General features: G+C 47.5%; 1 protein-coding gene across 1 annotated transcript in view; it reads left to right on the top strand.

Moving 5' to 3' along the window:
* Positions 1–15,000, top strand: part of cerkl (ceramide kinase-like) — a 39,875-nt gene that overhangs the window by 15,487 nt on the left and 9,388 nt on the right. Inside the window, exons 5-9 of the mRNA XM_055148883.1 lie at positions 7,194–7,257; positions 8,390–8,523; positions 10,566–10,640; positions 13,220–13,397; positions 13,633–13,716. Of these exons, the coding sequence (XP_055004858.1) occupies positions 7,194–7,257; positions 8,390–8,523; positions 10,566–10,640; positions 13,220–13,397; positions 13,633–13,716 (535 nt within the window). The remainder of the gene's footprint in view (positions 1–7,193; positions 7,258–8,389; positions 8,524–10,565; positions 10,641–13,219; positions 13,398–13,632; positions 13,717–15,000) is intronic.

Here is a 15,000-nt window from a genome sequence, read left to right as displayed (position 1 = left end):
AGCGAAACGACGAGCGAGCGAACACGAGAAACACGAGAGCGAAACACGAGCGACACGAGCGAAACACGAGCGAAACACGAGCGAAACACGAGCGAACACGAGCGAAACACGAGCGACACGAGCGAAACACGAGCGAAACACGAGCGACACGAGCGAAACACGAGCGAAACACGAGCGAAACACGAGCGAAACACGAGCGAAACACGAGCGAAACACGAGCGAAACACGAGCGACACGAGCGACACGAGTGACCCGAATGACACTAGTGACCTGAGTGACATGAGCGAAACGAGTGACCTGAATGACACGAGTGACACGAGTGACACGAGTGACATGAGTGACACAAGTTTTAATTATAATTTTTTATTTCGAGTTTGTGCGAGAGAGAAAAAATGACCCACTGAACTTTATTATTTTCAAATTGTCCAGTTTATAAAAACACAGTCGCCCAAAAACTTTTCTGCACCAAGAAGCAGTTTTATATCTGACAATATTTCTGCGTATGGAAGAAAACACGAGGCAGGAGTAAGTCCTGGTTAAATCCTGGATGAATCCTGTTTTAGTCCTGGTTTAGTCCTGGTTTAGACCTGGTTTAGACCTGGTTTAGTCCTGGTTTAGACCTGGTTTAGACCTGTTGTAGACCTGTTTACTCCTGGTTTTAGTCCTGGTTTAGTCCTGGTTTAGACCTGGTTTTTAGTTGGTTTTAGACCTGGTTTAGTCCTGGTTTTAGACCTGGTTAGACCTGGTGTAGACCTGGTGTAGACCTGGTGTAGACCTGGTTTTAGACCTGGTTTTAGACCTGGTTTAGTCCTGGTTTAGACCTGGTTTAGACCTGGTGTAGACCTGGTTTTAGACCTGGTTTAGTCCTGGTTTTAGACCTGGTTTAGTCCTGGTTTTAGACCTGGTTTAGACCTGGTTTAGTCCTGGTTTTAGACCTGGTTTAGTCCTGGTTTTAGACCTGGTTTAGACCTGGTTTTAGACCTGGTTTTAGACCTGGTTTTAGACCTGGTTTAGACCTGGTTTAGTCCTGGTTTTAGACCTGGTTTAGACCTGGTTTAGTCCTGGTTTTAGACCTGGTGTAGACCTGGTGTAGACCTGGTTTAGTCCTGGTGTAGTCCTGGTTTAGGTCTGGTTTAGAGGCACAGGAGGAAGTGTGCCTCCTCTCTCCTCTTTCTCTCTCTCTCCTCTCCACAATGGTTCTGGTCCTGGTCCTACAGACGCTCGTGTAGATCCTCTGGTCCTACAGAAGCTCGTGTAGATCCTCTGGTCCCACAGAAGCTCGCGTAGATCCTCTGGTCCCAGAAGCTCGTGTAGATCTCTGGTCCCACAGAAGCTCGTGTAGATCCTCTGGTCCTACAGAAGCTCGTGTAGATCCTCTGGTCCCACAGAAGCTCGTGTAGATCCTCTGGTCCTACAGAAGCTCGTGTAGATCTCTGGTCCCTCAGAAGCTCGTGTAGATCCTCTGGTCCCACAGAAGCTCGTGTAGATCCTCTGGTCCCACAGAAGCTCGCGTAGATCCTCTGGTCCTAGAAGCTCGTGTAGATCCTCTGGTCCTACAGAAGCTCGTGTAGATCCTCTGGTCCCACAGAAGCTCGTGTAGATCTGGTCCTCAGGTAGATCCTCTGTCCAGAAGCTCGTGTAGATCCTCTGGTCCACAGAAGCTCGTGTAGATCCTCTGGTCCCGCAGAAGCTCGTGTAGATCCTCCCGCAGAAGCTCGGTAGATCCTCTGGTCCCGCAGAAGCTCGTGTAGATCCTCTGGTCCTACAGAAGCTCGTGTAGATCCTCTGAGATCCTCCAGAAGCTGTGTAGATCCTCTGGTCAGAAGAGCTCGTGTAGATCCTCTGGTCCCGCAGACGCTCGTGTAGATCCTCTGGTCCCGCAGAAGCTCGTGTAGATCCTCTGGTCCCACAGAAGCTCGTGTAGATCCTCTGGTCCCGCAGAAGCTCGTGTAGATCCTCTGGTCCCACAGACGCTCGTGTAGATCCTCTGGTCCTACAGAAGCTCGTGTAGATCCTCTGGTCCTACAGAAGCTCGTGTAGATCCTCTGGTCCCACAGAAGCTCGTGTAGATCCTCTGGTCCTACAGAAGCTCGTGTAGATCCTCTGGTCCTACAGAAGCTCGTGTAGATCCTCTGGTCCCACAGAAGCTCGCGTAGATCCTCTGGTCCTACAGAAGCTCGCGTAGATCCTCTGGTCCTACAGAAGCTCGTGTAGATCTCTGGTCCCGCTCGAGATCCTCTGGTCCTACAGAAGCTCGTGTAGATCCTCTGGTCCCACAGAAGCTCGTGTAGATCCTCTGGTCCCGAAGCTCGTGTAGATCCTCTGGTCCCAGAAGCTCGTGTAGATCCTCTGGTCCCGCAGAAGCTCGTGTAGATCCTCTGTCCTACAGAGCTCGTGTAGATCCTCTGGTCCTACAGAAGCTCGTGTAGATCCTCTGGTCCCACAGAAGCTCGTGTAGATCCTCTGGTCCTACAGAAGCTCGTGTAGATCCTCTGGTCCTACAGAAGCTCGTGTAGATCCTCCTGAAGCTGCTGGTTTTTTGTTTGTTTCAGAGTTTGGGGTCAAAGTTCAGCACTAATGGTTCTCTGGGGCTGGTGAAACTGGAGACATGAGACAGGAGGCCTCAACCCATCTGTCCTCCTCTCCTCTCCTCTCCTCCTCTCCTCTCCTCTCCTCCTGTCATCCCTCTCTCCTCCTCCTCTCCTCGTTTACGTTCTCCTCTCGTTCGTTTCCCGTAAACACACGACAACGCGACAGCTTCACAAACCTGAGCTCGTTTCCATCCGCCGGTCGTGTTGTCGTGGCGCTGCTCTGAAGGGGGAGCGACTCGGCACGGAGAGCAAAGGGAGGGGCTTATTTTTCGTCGTTTTGTTCTCACGTTTCCCTCCTCGAAAACCGACCTGGAGTTTTGTTTTGTTTGAGCAACGTCTCGTAACCACCTGGTGATGTCACTGTGTGGTCTCCATCACAGAGAGAGAAGAGAGAGAGGGAGAGAGAGACGGAGGGGTGAAGGAGGGAGGGAGAGACAGATGGACACACGGAGGGAGAGAAAACGAGGGATGGACAGATAGATGAAGGGAGGGAGAAAAAGAGAAAGATGGACACCTGGAGAGAGCGAGGGATGGACGCAAGAAGTGAGAAAGAGAGATGGAAACAAGAAGGGAGAGAGGGAGAGACAGATGAACACGGGGAGGGAGAGAAAACGAGGGATGGATTGACACTGGGAGAGAGAGAGAGAGAGACACAGAGAGAAGGATGAACAAAAGAAGGGAGGAAGACAGAGAGAGAGAGATGGACACAGGGAGTGAGAGAAAAAGAGGTATGGACAGATAGATGGAGAGAAGGAGAGAAAGAGAAGGAAGGACACCTGGAGAAAGAGAGCGAAAGAGAAAAAGAGGGATGAACACAAGAAGGGAGAGAGAGAGAGAGAGACAGAGAGAAAGAGAGAAGGATGAACAAAAGAAGGGAGGAAGAGAGAGAGAGATGGACACAGACAGACAGAGAGAGAGAGAGAGACAGGGGGATGGACATAAGAAGAGCGAGAGAGAGGGATGAATGCAAGAAGGGAGGAACAGAGAGAGAGAGAGAGAGGGGATGAACACAAGAAGAGAGAAAGACAGAGAGAGAGACGGAGGGGTGAAGGAGGGAGGGAGAGACAGATGGACACGCGGAGGGAGAGAAAACGAGGGACGGACAGATAGATGAAGGGAGGGAGAAAAAGAGAAGGAAGGACACCTGGAGAAAGAGAGAGCGAAAGAGAAAAAGAGGGATGAACACAAGAAGGGAGAGAGAGAGAGACAGATGAACACAAGAAGGGAGAGAGAGAGAGACAGATTAACACGGGGAGGGAGAGAAAACGAGGGATGGATTGACACTGGGAGAGAGACAGAGAGAAAGAGAGAAGGATGAACAAAAGAAGGGAGGAAGAGAGAGAGAGATGGACACAGACAGAGAGAGAGAGAGAGAGAGAGGGAGGGATGAACGAACACAAGAAGTGAGAAAGAGACGGATGGACACCAGAAGGGAGGAAAAGAGAGAGAGAAAAAGGGAATGATGGACACAAAAAGAGAGAAAGAGAGAGAGCGAGAGATTCATGCAAGAAGGGAGGAAAGGAGAGAGAAAGAGAGAGATGGACACAGACAGACAGAGAGAGAGAGAGAGAGACAGAGGGATGGACACAAGAAGGAAGAAAGAGAGGGATGAATGCAAGAAGGGAGGAACAGAGAGAGAGAGAGAGAGAGAGGGGATGAACACAAGAAGAGAGAAAGACAGAGAGAGAGATGGACACAAAAAGAGAGAAAGAGAGAGAGAGAGCGAGAGATTCATGCAAGAAGGGAGGAAAGGAGAGAGAAAGAGAGAGATGGACACAGACAGACAGAGAGAGAGAGAGAGAGAGAGTGATGGATGCAAGAATGGAGAGAGAGAAAGAGAGAGAGAGATGGACACAGGGAGGGAGAGAAAAAGAGGTATGGACAGATAGATGGAGAGAAGGAGAGAAAGAGAAGGAAGGACACCTGGAGAAAGAGAGCGAAAGAGAAAAAGAGGGATGAACACAAGAAGGGAGAGAGAGAGAGAGACAGAGGGCTGGATGCAAGAAGGAAGAAAGAGAGAGAGATCAACACAAGGAGGGAGAGAAAAAGAGAGATGGCCACATGGAGAGAGAGAGAGAGAGAGAGGGATGAACGCAAGAAGAGAGAGAGAGAGAGAGAGGGACACGGGTATGACAGATATAGATGGAGGGAGAGAAAGAGAAAAGATGGACACAGGGAGAGAGAGAGAGAGGGATGAATGCAAGAAGGGAGGAAGCGAGAGAGAGAGGGATGGACACACACAAGAAAGAGAGAGAGAAGAGAGGGGGGGATGGACACAAGAATAGAGAGAGAGAAAGAGAGAGGGAGACAGACAGACAGAGGGATGGACACAAGAAGAAAGAGAAAGAGGGATGGTCACACACAAGAAGAAAGAGAGAGAGAGAGAGAGATGGACAGAAGAAAAGAGAAAGACAGTGGTGGATGTAAGAATGGAGAGAGAGAAAGAGAGAGAGACAGAGGGATGGACACAAGAAGGGAGGAACAGAGAGAGAGAGAGAGAGAGGGGATGAACACAAGAAGAGAGAAAGACAGAGAGAGAGATGGACACAGGGAGGGAGAGAAAAAGAGGTATGGACAGATAGATGGAGAGAAGGAGAGAAAGAGAAGGAAGGACACCTGGAGAAAGAGAGCGAAAGAGAAAAAGAGGGATGAACACAAGAAGAGAGAGAGAGAGAGAGAGACACGGGTATGACAGATATAGATGGAGGGAGAGAAAGAGAAAAGATGGACATAGGGAGAGAGAGAGGGATGGACACACACAAGAAGAGAGAGAGAAAGAGAGAGAGAGGGGGATGGATACAAGAAGGGAGGAAAAGAGAGAGACAGATGGACACAGGGAGGGAGAGGAAAAGAAGTATGGACAGATAGATGGAGGAGATGGAGGGATGGACATGGAAGACGAGAGGGGGGGGGTGGACACAGGGAGAGAGATGGAGAGGGACAGATGGACAGACACAGAGGGAGGGAGAGAAAGAGAGATGGACACATGGAGGGAGAGAGAGAGAGAGAGAGAGGGATGGATGGACAGAGAGATGGAGAGATGGAGGGATAGATCGAGGGAGGTCTGAACCATCTGCCGCTGGAGACAGGCCCAGAAAAAAACAGAATGTGGAGGTTTTTTGTTCCTGTAACTGCAAAAAAAAGAAAGAAAAAAAGAACATATAACAAGTCAGAAAACACTCTGTTCCACCTTGTGATGTCATGGGGTTATGAGGCACGGCTCTGTTAGACATGAACCTGAGTTTTACTGACGCTCGCTCTGATCACAGGCTCCTGAAAACGTAACGTGCTCTTTAAAGGTTGTATAGAGGATTTTCCAAGGAAGGAGAAATCCAGCGACTGTTTGTCCTTTTTCAAATGTTGCTCCTGCGTGAAACCACCTCCCCTCCCCCACAGCTCCTACGTAGAAACACCTCCTCCCTCCTCCTCCTTACGCCACAAACAGGTTTGTTTACAGCCGCTGCACATGACTTGTAAACAACTAACTACAGTGTTGGTTAGACAAGACGGAGAAGTGAGGAGCAGGGGGAAGAGTGGATCGGGCAGCGGGGAGAGGAGCAGGAAAGGGGAGCAGAGAAGGTTACGCGGAGATTCCGTGCAAATGAACTAACTACAACACGCAGCAGCAAGCGGACTCTTTCTTTGCCTTGAAAATGACGTTTTCAGACATAGGATATCGCTTTCGTGTCCTGAAAAACGTTTGTGTAGCTCTTGGAAATAAAGTACATTTTCATAATAAGCAGAAGTTTCCTGTCCAGGAGTAATTTGTGGACCAGTGCGTTCAGTCTTTAGACCCTTCGTCTGCTTCAGTCGCGCCATCGCTGGAATGAATCTCCAAGAATCACCTTAGTTTGGCTTCGCTGCTTTTCCCCTTGTCTTCTTCTTTCATCGACCTCAAAAACGGACTTTCTTTTGCGGCGAACTGCTCCTGGATTCTTGTCGCCATCACAACAAACTTTGTGCGAACTGCGAGGAAGATATAGGTCAAAAAAAGCCGCTAAGAACTGTTGCGTTGGTGGAGTAAACAGCGTCTGTGCGTCTTGTGTCTGTGGACTGCGTGACAGTCGTACGTAAACCACGTACCGGCGGTGCACTTTCGATTCGATATGATATATTTCAAACCGATTTGATACAGTTCAGTAAGAAATAAAGGCTAAATCATGTCTGTGATACTAAAAGTCTTTGTTAAACCACTTTTTTGTGCAAAGTTCATATGAAACACAGAAATTTTAATCCTCAAAACAGTAAAAATATCAAATGTGTTGAATAAATGAGTTTCCTTTCACTCCACAAGCAACAAAACCTTAGCTCTGTAACAAAACAATTTAGTAAAACACACGTAAAAATACTCTTGTGATGTATCGATACAGCAGCCCACGATATCGATACTGTATCATCACATTAAACGATACGATATATTGATATTCCGATATTTTTGCACACCCCTAACCATGCCGCCGGACCGCCCACCACGACTCCAAAAGTTCCCATCCTGCGGGACTGAAAATTCTGTCCAGCGCAGACTTCTAGACCAAACAAACCTCGCTGGGCCAATTGGGCTAACCACTCTGCCACTGTGTGTGTGTGTGTTTGTGTTTGTAGTGACAGAGAAGGAAGGCCACGCCCTCTCGCTGATGAAGGAGTGCAGGCTGCAGCAGTACGACGGGTGAGTCCAGAGCGTCAGATGCCCTCCCGCTCCTCCGTGTCCCTGTGGATCTACTTTACATTTATTAAATTACAATTACATTATTTTAAAGCTCAAAAATACCTAGAAAAAGAGACACATTCTGACTGTGAGTGGGGTCGCCTCTCCCCGGATCTGACCTGGAACTTGGTCAGGTTCCAGGTCTGTTTACCCGGGCCTGTGTCCTCTGTCCCTGCAGATTTACACAAAACTACTGATTTTTACTGTTATTATCACGATCTGAATCTCACGGTTTGATATTTATTGTGATATTTTGTAGACTTTTTTTGCTTTTAAAACACCTTAACAAGATTTTGGTGTGAATCATGGGGACCAGGTTGATATTTCTGATTGTGCTTGTTTTAATTTTAATTTGAATCTTGTTCTCCCTGTTCTCCTTCGTGTGGTCCCTGTTCTCCTTCGTGTGGTCCCTGTTCTCCTCCGTGTGGTCCCTGTTCTCCTCCGTGTGGTCCCTGTTCTCCGTGTGGTCCCTGTTCTCCGTGTGGTCCCTGTTCTCCGTGTGGTCCCTGTTCTCCTCCGTGTGGTCCCTGTTCTCCGTGTGGTCCCTGTTCTCCTTCGTGTGGTCCCTGTTCTCCTCCGTGTGGTCCCTGTTCTCCTCCGTGTGGTCCCTGTTCTCCTGTTCTCCTGTGTGTGTTCCCTGTTCTGTTCTCCGTGTGGTCCCTGTTTCTCCTGTTCCCGTGTGGTCCCTGTTCTCCTCCCCTGTGTGGTCCCTGTTCTCCTCCGTGTGGTCCCTGTTCTGTTCCTCCGTGTGGTCCCTGTTCTCCTCCGTGTGGTCCCTGTTGTGTGTCCCTGTTCTCCTGTCCGTGTGGTCCCTGTTCTCCTCCGTGTGGGTCCCTGTTCTCCTGTGTGGTCTCGTGTGGTCCCTGTTCTCCTGTGTGGTCCCTGTTCTCCTCCGTGTGGTCCCTGTTCTCCGTGTGGTCCCTGTTCTCCTCCGTGTGGTCCCTGTGTGGTCCCTGTTCTCCTTCGTGTGGTCCCTGTTCTCCGTGTGGTCCCTGTTCTCCGTGTGGTCCCTGTTCTCCGTGTGGTCCCTGTTCTCCGTGTGGTCCCTGTTCTCCGTGTGGTCCCTGTTCTCCGCGTGGTCCCTGTTCTCCAGTGTGGTGGTGGTGGGGGGGGACGGCTCGGTGGCGGAGCTGTGCCACGGTCTCGTCCTGCGGGCACAACTGGACACCGGCTCTGCCCTGGAGACGCCCAGCGGAGTCAACCTGCCCCTGGGCATCATCCCGGCCGGTCAGTGCCAGGGACGAGGGGGGAGGGGTCTGTGTGTGTGTGTGTGTGTGTGTGTGAGCGTGGACCCCCCTCTGTCCATGAGCGAGTCCAGACTAGTGGTCGCTCCGGGTTCTGCAGCTCTGGGAGTCTGGGCCCAGAAACAGTTCTCCCACAGAGACACACTGTATTTTAGGACTTGAACCTGCCTCTGACAGGACGTCCGGCTTTAAAGGTTGTATAGAGGATTTTCCAAGGAAGGAGAAATCCAGCGTCTGTTTGTCCTTTTTCAAATGTTGCGCATGTGTGAAACCACCTCCCCTCCCCCACAGCTCCTACGTAGAAACGCCTCCTCCCGCCTCCTCCTTACGCCAGAAACAGGTTTGTTTACAGCCGCTGCACATGACTTGTAAACAACTAACTACAGTGTTGGTTAGACAAGACGGAGAAGTGAGGAGCGGGGGGAGGGGTGCGCGGAGAGTGCCGGAGAAGTGAGGAGCAGGGGAAGAGTGGATCGGGCAGCGGGGAGAGGAGCAGGAAAGGGGAGCAGAGAAGGTTGCGCGGAGATTCAGTGCGAATGAACTAACTACAACACGCAGCAGCAAGCGGACTCTTTCTTTGCCTTGAAAATGACGTTTTCAGACATAGGATATCGCTTTCGTGTCCTGAAAAACGTTTGTCTAGCTCTTGGAAATAAAGTACGTTTTCATAATAAGCAGAAGTTTCCTGTCCAGGAGTAATTTGTGGACCAGTGCGTCAGTCTTTAGACCCTTCGTCTGCTTCAGTCGCGCCATCGCTGGAATGAATCTACAAGAATCACCTTAGTTTGGCTTCGCTGCTTTTCCCCTTGTCTTCTTCTTTCAGCGACCTCAAAAACGGACTTTCTTTTGCGGCGAACTGCTCCTGGATTCTTGTCGCCATCGCAACAAACTTTGTGCGAACTGCGAGGAAGATATAGGTCAAAAAAAGCCGCTAAGAACTGTTGCGTTGGTGGAGTAAACAGCGTCTGTGCGTCTTGCGTCTGTGGACTGTGTGACAGTCGTACGTAAACCACGTACCGGCGGCGCAGGCAAGTCAGTTACACTAGAAACGTAGGGAGTTTTGATTGACAGCCTGTCAGCTCACAGATAACGAGGCAGTGTCGTTATCTATTGGCAAATGTTTAGCCCCACCACGTCCAGAGTTGATGAATTTTTATTCTCTTTTTTTGGTCATCATAATTACAAGGCGACTGCATCTATAATCTATCACTGACAACTTGAAACAAAAAAAATCCTCCATACAACCTTTAACAGAGGTCGGGTTTTGTAGGATTCTTTTCTATTTTCACAACATATATATTTTATTTAATGTTTAAATCCTCAAAACTCCTAAAAGTTTTGAGGAATCTCAGTCAGACTGAGCCTCGTGGCTCTGAGTGGCGTTCGCTCTGCTCCAGCAGCCGTCGCTCTGATTGGTCGAAACACTCCAGGTTGTGCTCGTTACAGACGTCAGTGGGAGGAGCTCACCAGGATTCAGGAAGTAAATTATTTCTGGGCCTAAGAACTGATGACCACAGACCCTGAAAACAACACGACACATCTTGGGTTCAGCAAAGATTTGATTAGAGTTCTGTGTGTGTCTTTGGACTATGGGCACGATTAGTCCACTAATTGATAATTGATCATTAAGAATTTCGTCGATCACGTCAATTTTTACTCGACAAACTGAATGTGTGTGTGTGTGTGTCGTGAGGAGTCGAGTCTGCGTCTGGACTCACAACAGAAGCAAAATAAATGAAGTGAAATGATGTTAAATAAAGAGCTGTTTTTATCAGAGTTTATAGTTTATGTAAATGAGTCATGTGGTTTTAAGTTTAGTTTCTGTGAGATTTGCACAAATCTACATTAAACACATGATAATGTCAAACAGCTGATGTGGATCTAGAGTCGTTATGTTTATATGTCGTAAAGTTGAATTTATTTATGCAGATTAGTGCAGATTGTAATAATAATGATCATTTTAATATAAAAATGTTAGTGATTAATGGAAAATCGATTGTGGATCTAAGTCTCTGTGTGTCTCAGGTTCCACAGACGTCGTGTCCTGCTCGGTTCATGGAGTGAGAGACCCGGTGACCGCCGCGCTGCACATCGTCCTGGGTAAGAACGGCTCTGGGTCCCGGTGACGCTAACAGGAGGCACTGCTCTGTCTGACGCTCTGTTACTCAAATTACACTTTAATCTGAGCTTTGTTTTAACATAAACCAGACCAGAAAAAGCTGGAAGAGCTGGAACTCCAACAGGTGATCTGATCTGTGCTGTTAAACACGTCCTTCTTTATTAAGGTGACCAGATTTTCAAAATAAAAAAACTCTGACACAAAGTGATGTGATTGGTAATAACAAAATTGTGAAATGAGTGAGTAATGAAGAGAAACTGTTCTGCACTTGACGCATTCATGACCAACATGAGTCAGTATATTCACATTTTCTTTGTGTTTTGGTCGTTTTTAAGCAGCTTCTCTGTATTGCACCATTTCTGTACCGCTGTCTTTACTGCCGGCAGGGACCAGATTCCACTCCAACTTTATTTGTGCAGCAAATTTTATAAATAAGACATTTTCCAAAGCGCTTCACACAGCAACACAAAACATTTAACTTTAAAAAATCTGCAGAATTATTTTCCAAACAAGAAGAACTAATAGAATCAATAGATAAATAAATAATAATAAAATCAATACATAGAGGGAGTACTAAAAAAATAAAATAGATAACAACAAAAATAAATAAATAAAAGATGCAGAGGACCAGAAAAGCCAGAGAGTAAAAGTGGATCTTAAGACTCTACAAAAAAAAAAAACAATAATAAAATCAGCGCTGACACTGCACTGAAACTAAAAATCAGTTTTTTGTTTGACACTAAAACAGAAAAATGAAAAATGAAACAACAAACTGTTTTCACTTTTTTTTTTCCCCAAAAGAACTGGTGGTACACGGAGCGTCTTCAGGCAGGTTTTTTTTGGACAGAACGGCTTTAGAACATGTGAGAAATCTGCAGAATACCTCCACTTTAATGTGCATCTGTGTCGTAGATCAGGTGTCTGCAGGAGGCTCTGAAACGTAACCCAGGGGCAGATGTGTGTGTGTGTGTGGGGGGGGCAGCAGGGGCAGATGTGAGGAGTGTGTGTGTGTGTGTGGTGTGTGTGTGTGTGTGTATGGGGGGGGGGGGGGGGGCACACACAGATGGCACAGTATCAGCACCAAACCCTGACACTCACTCTCAGCTCGTTCACATTCACAGGGAGGTACTGATACTGCAGAGTCATCTCACCGGGCTGGAGGGAGGGAGGGAGGGGGGGGGGGGTTCTGTATGTTTGTTTACAACAGAATGTTCAGGAGTTACCATGGTGACAGCGCAGATTAACAAACACTGAGAGCGTTTACGTGCACATCAGTGTCAAACTCAAACTCACAGAGGCCAAAATGATAAACTGGGATGTCATGGGCCAAACTAAATATTTATTGAAAAATTTCCACAACATCTGCATGTTTTCTCTTCTTTCGAGATATGAAATGTTAAACCTTTTTTTATTCAAATAAATGTTTCATAATAGTTTTACTTAAACTTTGAATCCAGAACAAACAGAATATAAAATAATAACAACATTTTAAATAAATCGTGTCTCTATAGTCGATCTGTTCGCGGCAGCAGCTCTAATACAAATTTGATTTGATCTCAGGGGACAAATATAATCATATCATGGCCCAAATATGGCCCCCGGGCCTGAGTTTGACATGTCTGACTTTAGAATGAAGTAGAACAAATGTGGACTGTTGGCCCAGATCGACAAGATTTAGGCCGATAAGTCTCCAACTGCTCATATCGATATATCGGCCGATAATATCGGTCGGGCTCTAATGGAGACATCAGGGGATGAACCTTCCACCTGAAATGTTACACAGTGGAGCTTTAAATCAAACTAAAGGAATGAGGCAGTATTGATATTTTAGTCTTTTGTCTCTGGGTTTTTCTGACGTGCAAGTAAACGTAGTGACTGTCCCCTGTCTCCTGTCCTGTCCTGTCCCTGTCCTGTCCCTGTCCCTGTCTCCTGTCCCTGTCCCTGTCCCTGTCCCTGTCCCTGTCCCTGTCTCCCTGTCTCCTGTCCCTGTCCCTGTCCCTGTCCCTGTCTCCTGTCCCTGTCCTCCTGTCCCTGTCCCTGTCCTGTCCCCTGTCCTGTCCCTGTCCCTGTCCCTGTCCCTGTCCCTGTCTGTCCTGTCCCTGTCTCCTGTCTCCCTGTCTCCTGTCTCCTGTCTCCTCTGTCCCTGTCCCTGTCCCTGTCCTGTCCTGTCCTGTCCTGTCCCTGTCCCTGTCTCCTGTCTCCTGTCCCTGTCCCTGTCTCCTGTCTCCTGTCTCCTGTCTCCTCTCCCTGTCTCCTGTCCCTGTCCCTGTCTCCTGTCTCCCTGTCTCCTGTCTCCTGTCCCTGTCTCCTGTCCCTGTCCTGTCCCTGTCTCCTGTCCCTGTCCCTGTCTCCTGTCCCTGTCCCTGTCTCCTGTCTCCCTGTCTCCTGTCTCCTGTCTCCTCTCCCTGTCTCCTGTCCCTGTCCTGTCCCTGTCTGTCCCTGTCCCTGTCTCCTGTCTCCCTGTCTGTCTCCTGTCTCCTGTCCCTGTCTCCTGTCTCCTCTCCCTGTCTCCTGTCCCTCCCTGTCCCTGTCTCCTGTCCCTGTCTCCTGTCCCGTCCAGGTCGGGTGGTGCGTGTGGACATGTGCAGTTTCTGGACTCTCGGGCGTCTCGTTCGTTTCGGTTTCTGTTCCATGTTCGGTTTCGGGGGGCGGAGTCTGGCGAGGGCGGAGAAGAGACGCTGGATGCCGTCGCGCCAGAGGAGGGACTACGCCGTGGTCAAGACCCTCGCCCGCCTCAGGTCAGGACCGGGACCGGGACCGAGACCAGGATCGGACCAGAACCGGGACCATAATAATAATCATAATAAACAAAGACCTTTTTCACAACCGCCGGAAGTGCCGCGATGTCAGTTAAACGTAACTCCTGGTGAGCGACGTTTACCGACACTGCGACACTTTTGGCCGTTGTGAAAAAGGTTCTGTGGGAGGGCATCTGGATTAACTCCGTGTGTGTGTGTGTGTGTTCATGTGCAGAGCGGAGGACTGTGAAGTGTCGTATGTGGAGGCCCCGACGTCCAGCCCGGAGCACCTGACGCACCTGTCACCCCTGTCGCACCGGTCAGAGACTAATTTATTTTATTAAAGGAGTAAACCAGGTGTAAACTAGAAAAGCAGAGAGCGCAGACCTCCGCCAAGGACCACCCCCATTTTTTATATAAATTGCGATAAAATCAGTCTCCTGGATCAGATCCGGATCAGCCTTTGGAATATGAAAGAGGATCCCATTGTCCATCCCTGAGTCAAATTTCATGGGGTTTGGTCAATAATTAACCCAGATATTGAGAAACAAAATTTTTGGCCCCATTTACCACAATGTTAACTAAAATTTCAAAGTGATCCAGAATCCAGGATTTCTTCCGGATCAGCCCCAAAATGAAATCAGTTCTTCCTTTTCACATTTCCAACAAATCCTGAAAATTTCATCAAAATCGGTCCATAACTTTTTGAGTTATGTTGCTAACAGACAAACAAACAAACAAACAGACAAACAAACAAACAAACAAACAGACAAACAAACAAACAAACAGACAAACAAACAAACAGACAAACACAAACAGACAAACAGACAAACAAACAGACAAACAACAAACAAACGACAAACAACACAAACAAACAAACAAACAGACAAACAAACAAACAAACAAAGACAAACAAACAAACAGACAAACAGACAAACAAACAAACAGACAAACAACAACAAACAGACAAACAAACAAACAGACAAACAAACAGACAACAAACAGACAAACAAACAAACAACAAACAAACAGACAAACAAACAGACAACAGACAAACAAACAGACAAACAACAAACAAACAGACAAACAGACAACAAACAGACAAACAAACAGACAAACAAACAGAACAAACAAACAGACAAACAAACAAACAAACAGACAAACAAACAGACAAACAAACAGACAACAACAGACAAACAAACAAAAACAGACAAACAAACAAACAAACAGACAAACAAACAGACAAACAAACAGACAAACAAACAAACAAACAGACAAACAAACAAAAACAGACAAACAGACAAACAAACAAACAAAGACAAACAACAAACAACAGACAAACAAACAAACAAACAGACAAACAAACAAACAAACAGACAAACAGACACAACACAAACAAACAAACAAACAGACAAACAAACAAACAAACAGACAAACAAACAAACAGACAAACAAACAAACAGACAAACAAACAGACAAACAAACAAACAAACAGACAAACAACAGACAAACAAACAGACAAACAAACAAAACAAACAGACAAAAAACAAACAAACAGAACAAACAAACAGACAAACAAACAAACAAACAGACAAAACAAACA

Source organism: Boleophthalmus pectinirostris, unplaced genomic scaffold, assembly GCF_026225935.1.
Source record: "Boleophthalmus pectinirostris isolate CB_2022bp ecotype Guang Dong unplaced genomic scaffold, ASM2622593v1 HiC_scaffold_1, whole genome shotgun sequence".
Lineage (NCBI taxonomy): Eukaryota > Metazoa > Chordata > Actinopteri > Gobiiformes > Gobiidae > Boleophthalmus > Boleophthalmus pectinirostris.
Note: the sequence above shows the minus strand (reverse complement) of the source record. Positions and strands in the feature narration are given on the sequence as shown.